The sequence below is a fragment of the Orbicella franksi genome, chromosome 2 (genome assembly GCF_964199315.1).
Source record: "Orbicella franksi chromosome 2, jaOrbFran1.1, whole genome shotgun sequence".
Taxonomy (NCBI): domain Eukaryota; kingdom Metazoa; phylum Cnidaria; class Anthozoa; order Scleractinia; family Merulinidae; genus Orbicella; species Orbicella franksi.
The window spans coordinates 23,310,523-23,316,292 of record NC_138146.1 but is presented as its reverse complement, the minus strand read 5'-3'; the positions used below and the strand labels follow the sequence as shown (position 1 = coordinate 23,316,292).

At 36.1% G+C, this 5,770-nt stretch overlaps 1 protein-coding gene across 1 annotated transcript; it reads right to left on the bottom strand.

Moving 5' to 3' along the window:
• Nucleotides 1-433: 433 nt before the first annotated feature.
• LOC145478759 (uncharacterized) lies at nucleotides 434-5,645 on the bottom strand. Its single transcript, XM_081456881.1, has 5 exons — nucleotides 5,503-5,645; nucleotides 4,494-4,549; nucleotides 3,850-3,997; nucleotides 2,795-2,889; nucleotides 434-1,685 (listed from the first exon to the last, which is right to left on the bottom strand). The coding sequence occupies exons 1-5, from the start codon at nucleotides 5,585-5,587 to the stop codon at nucleotides 1,533-1,535; spliced, it is 537 nt and encodes a 178-aa protein (XP_081313007.1). The 5' UTR covers nucleotides 5,588-5,645; the 3' UTR covers nucleotides 434-1,532.
• Between the last annotated feature and the right edge of the window lie 125 nt (nucleotides 5,646-5,770).

The following is a 5,770-nucleotide window of genomic DNA, read 5'->3' as shown; positions in this document are numbered from 1 at the left end:
TTCCTCTAAAATATCTATCTATCTATCTATCTATCTATCTATCTATCTATCTATCTATCTATCTATCTATCTATCTATCTATCTATCTATCTATCTATCTATCTATCTATCTATCTATCTAAAAACAAAACAAAAACAAAAAACAAAACAAAACAAAGAGAACGCCTGATCTCAGGTTAGCTCGTAGTCTGTAGCAGTCTACAACCTTTTTAATGGTAGTTTACGGTCTTTTTTCGTTACCGCCAAATGCCACGCGTGTAACTTGTGACTTGTAACGTGGTCTACCAAAATTACGCTTGAACGTCTGAAAGCAGCGCGGACAATCTTGATTATCAAAAGAAGTTCTTTTCAGTTGAGGTTCGAATCAAATTATTTTCGTTATTCAGTTGACTTTTCGAAATTTGAATTTCTTTTTAATTATTTTTAAGCGGAACGCTTCAGCCATTTTGACTGTAAGGTGTGACAAGAAGCAGGGGAAGAGGATGGATATGAAACGGGGGAAGATATGAAAAAAATCTTTCAAACCCCGCCCTTTTCTCTTAGTCCACGCTACTATGCATTAACACCCCTGTTTGAAAAAGCGCCCTCACAGACCTGAAAATATTGTCTTTTTGGTCATAGTAGTGTCAACAACGTATGAATGTTTTCTCCTTTGTAGAATGAATTCCTTTCTTATGCAATTTAAATCCTCTGTTGTTTAAGAGCAGCGTTATGGATACTATAAAAAGGCTCTGTTATGGAACAGAAACCCAGTATGTTGAACTCTGAAGGGACAAAAATAGTTTCAGATTGCCCATCAGTAAATGACTGAACGAACAGTCGAAAGAACAAAAGACAAACAAATCCTACTAACTATAAAAGAATGAACAAACAAACAAATGAATGAACAAACTAACGAACAAAAGAACAAATGACTGCTGACTGATTGATGGACAGACGGACAGACAGATGGATGGATGGAAGGAAGGAAGGAAAGCATGCAAATCCAGTTTGAGGCAGTGCAGAGTTTAATTTGAGATAACTAAGTTCAAGATAGCAAGGTTCAACTATGTCAGGATTGAACACTCCACAAATACTTATGTATTGTTACTAACAGTGTAATAAAATATTAATTTATTAGAACCTTACTAGTAAACAGTCTAATCTATGTGTATAGGTCTACAGTTTCCTTGAAAATATGAATGTCCTCTTATTTTATTATATATTCCTACCAAAAATACAAAAAACAGCTTTTTAAATTTTTTTTTTTCAGTGAAAATACACTTCTTTTCTAAAAGATATTGACCTACCCTAATAGTGAATACAGAACAATAAGAAATTTGCCTGATGGTATCATATGACTACAACTGCCAGAATCCTTCACTTTTAAGTACTGTTTCTTATGCTAATTAGGGCCATTGTTATTTAAACCCCACTGCCTGGGACTTCAAAATTTCAATAACAAAAGAAAAAACAAAAGGGATTGTGGTAGTTGTATTTAAATGCCCCTATCACACAATATCTGCTATTCTACCTACCACAGCCAGTGTATGTCACTTTGTCTGAATGTTTAATTCATTTCGTGAGCAAAGCAAGTCTATATATGCTCCCTTAATGAGATGTGCCTCTTCAACTCCTAGCTTTGACATTAAGTCTCTTGCAATTTGTTCTCCTTCTTCTGCACTTTGGTTTTCTTTCATTACAACCTACAATGGAACAAGCTGAGTGTGAGTGGTATTTGGTGCCGTCATAGATATGCAATGCGTGCATAGGACCTGCAAGTTATGCCAACCCATTGCACACCAAATGCACTACTTCCAAACATCATCATTATGATAAAAATTCCATCATCTCTAGCTTGAATCATCAATATGCATATCTTTTATGTGATGAATTGAAGGGCTGCAGGCATAGCCACTTTATGTGGGGCGAACTACACCATTGCCAAATAACAAAAATTTATAGGTAACAGATTAACAAGAATGAATCAAAATAGAGGTTTAAAGAGGTGCAGGTTAACCGCTTTATGTTGACTTTTAGCTTCATTTGAATCAAAGTTCACCTACAAATTATACACAAATCTGAACAAAACAAACACACCAGAAGGCTAATAGACTAATGGTTGTTACATGCCTTTCGCTTTTTGATTCACTCTCTTCTGAAAAGACATCTGGAATTCAACCAGAAAACTGCTTCAATGATAATTTAGTCAACTCTACAGGGATCCACGAGTTAACTGCTATCACAGGTTATTCCTACTTGTGCACAGAAATTTAACCCCAAGCAGCATCAAATCCTAAAAGTCAGTCAGATGGATCTCTACAGGCGAATCTTTGCCGACGTCATTGTTTCCATTTTTCTTCATTAACATACACCTTTGCACATAGAAGGCATCATGCTAGACACGATTTTACTAGAAAAACTTAAAGAGCTTGTGAAACTTAGTAAGTGGTGAAACTTTTGGCTCTTTGGGTGTAATATTCGAGGAGAAATTGGCTTTCAAAATTTTTGTGTGGCAAAAGCGCTAATGAGCTCGTACATTCTTTGTAAAATTTTGAGCTTTTAAACCCTCGTCACACAAAAAGTATTCGATACATCATGCTCAAATTCCTTGGGACAGGGGGGTTAATTGTGCTGTGCCCTTTCAATATTCAGTATTAATCTCTTTGTAGCTCCATCAGAAACTGTATCGCATATGGTAATGAGGCAAATATTGTAAACAAAGATTCTCCTATAGAGGTATGGCTGAATCTGTCACACCTCTTGAGCCTAGCAAAGTTAATCCCTTTGCTGAAAGTAAATTTCAGAAACAAACCTCTAATTCCATGAAGCATCCTAAACCCTCTACCTCATCACAGTGCACTCTGGTCTGTCCCACAAGATATAGGAGACGCTTTTTCTTAACTATACCTGCGAATAAAAATATACTCATTTTATGAGAAAGAAGCAGAGATAATGATGTCAGTTCTAGTCCCTCACTCCAATGGAATCCCTACTGCCCATAGCACACAGTAATGACCAGAAAAATGAACTATCATTTATACATATAGTAACTCATCCCATCTGGGCTGGATTGCTAATCTATCACTTTGAAGCCCTTCCCTCACAAGTACTTAGAGATTATGGATGGGCCTGTTCAATTGCTTGCTCTTGAGACTTAAAAGAAAATACAACCCTAGGTGAACTGCAAAACATGGTCTGGTTTCTTGAAGACCACATCTAATTGCAACAATTTATCATGTGGTAATAACATTTATATATGACATATAACTTCAGTCTTAAGGTTATGGGTGTTTCAAATTTTACAGCTTCCTACATGACTATTTAACATAAATATTTATTGTTCTGCAGATTACTCATAAATGCATTTTCTTTGAAAAATTATGATTGCTGCTACGTCATTACCGGTACGTTATGTTACATTATGTTGCGTTACATTACGTTACCTTATGTTATATAAACAGTAGCCTTCACTTGGCGCGAAAATGCTCAGATATTTGTCCACCGACATTATCTTTTCCGAGAAGCGAACAGTTTTCCAAGAGCATAGCTGAAGGAAAACTGTGAGCTTTGAGGAACAGATAATGTCCGTGGACAAATATGCGAGCATATGCTCAAAGTCAAATGGAGGCTATTGTGTTTATTATCCTTGAAATATTTTGTGCAACACGCGCAGTTTGGAAAATTGGGTAATTTTCTCAGATATTCCCCAGTTTTAGCTGGGGAAGATTCGGTCATGTGACGCGTGTATACCAACTGCGCGCACGCAAAAATACTTGATGGCTTATAAGTCATGTTATGTTCATGCAGGTGTTGGAAGTGTACGTCTTTGATTCAGAGAACTATATTCAATTTCAGTTGACTTTCCACCTTTTTCACCCAGTGCACACATAAGAACGTTTGCCAGTTCATCAGGTTTATCTGTTGTAGCAACATGGTATTCCGACATCTTTGGACCTGCTTTGTCATCTCTTTCATAGGCAATGAGCTGAGAAGGCTTATTTTGAAGAAACCGTAGCTGAAAGATGCAGTGAAGTCAAATGATTGAAAGATGCATGACTTAATGCATTTCAGTCTTACTAAAAAGGGTCAAAAATAGATAGAATAATGACTGATACTGGCCAAATAAGTACTACAATCTGGGAGGAAGAATGGTCAGAAGAGAAGTGAGTCAAATGGGAGCTTCAGGTGAAAAACACCATCAAAATTAAAATTTGAAAAAAATCTAATTGATTTATGAATTAGGACGGCCACAAAGGAGTCCATTTAAAAATCAGCAATTGATATGATGTATCACTGTTCTATATTAACATATATATTTTTAATAGGTTATCATTTATTCCACATTCAGAATGGTATGCTAATGGCTGGACTTGACAGGTCTACTCTAACAAAACACAACCAAAAGTCTTCCCCTTAACACAAACTGGACACTTTGCAGGTACACTCTGTCAAATCAACAACTACATTAAGTTGCCACAATATAGGAAAGATAAATCATTAATCTCAAGTACCTTGAGCCTTCCATGGGGTACATTGAAAAATATGTCTTTCTGTTCAATGACCTCACCTAAATGAAATAATTATAAGCTGGAGCTTTATTTTAGCTTCATGTTTCTTGAGGCATGTTAATTCACTTCAATGCAATCATGCAATGCAATACAATGCAATGCAACTATTCAAACAATCAGTTGGTTACTCAGTCAGTCAATAATATTTATTATTTAATTATACATTGTATCATGTTTACATGGTCTTCCTAGGATACACCTTTTAAGAAACTTATCCTTGATGTTTCAATCAGTTATAAACTGCAATATCCCCTCCAGCTTTGAAAATTTATTTCTCTACACGGCACCACAAGCTTGTAGCTTTCAGTGTTTAAATAAAGTTTATTCCCTTTTGTAACTAGGCAGCCACCAGGCATTTGAAGGTGCCGGAACTTGTAACAGATAATATCTTTCATCTTGACAACAGATTTTAGTTGGTAGGCCTGAGTCAATGTATTCAACCTGCAGGCATGAGACTCGTGCCCAAGGCATGAGAATCAGTAGGAATAATACTAAGTGATCAAATGTCCCTTGCCCCAGGGGTGTACATGTACATGTACATGTACCTAGCAAAAATTATAAATAGAACAGAAAATCATCCTTTTTGTACTATCAAAAAATACTAGGGCTTTAAAAGTTTACAAGGAAATGTTTACTTAAGGAACTTAAGCTTAATTACACTACCTTGAAACACACCCTCCGCGTGCCCCTCTTTTCCTTTTGTACGTGATATGCACATATAATGTCAGATTTTGATGACGTGTCTTTATTTACGCATAACCTCTCCATAAATAATATGATCACTGCCGCAGAAACTCTAGACCAGTAGTGTATACAGAGCACAAATCTTAATTACAGGATGGTTTTAGCTCATTGTAACACAGACCTGCAAAAAGTGACAATGCCTCTTTTTTTGCAATATTTTACCTTTGATAGATTGTACTATAAACATCACGTTAAGCAAAAACATTACCTTCGGAAGCACTGATTTCTCTTGCCTTGTTCTTGAATGCTTCAAAATCTTTGACTATTGCTTTGATTTCCACGTTGGAAGGCATTTCTGCACGCGACGAAATCGACCTGAATGAAAATTTGGCGCCAATAAATTAGAGGGCAACCAACTCGTCATGTCATTTGCCTGAAATGTCTCCTTGGTTCCATTTAAGCTTTTTTGTGAAATATTGACATATAAAAAAACAAAACTGCACAAAAGAACGATAAAAAGCTTTCAGATGAGCAAA

Excerpts from the sequence above, each read along its gene's own strand:
- LOC145478759 (XM_081456881.1), bottom strand. The coding sequence starts at position 5,587 with ATGCCTTCCAACGTGGAAATCAAAGCAATAGTCAAAGATTTTGAAGCA. Across the intron at positions 3,998-4,493 it reads TACCCCATGGAAGGCTCAAG|CTACGGTTTCTTCAAAATAA; the intron begins GTACTTGAGATT and ends TGCATCTTTCAG. Across the intron at positions 2,890-3,849 it reads GTGTGCACTGGGTGAAAAAG|GTATAGTTAAGAAAAAGCGT; the intron begins GTGGAAAGTCAA and ends TTTTATTCGCAG.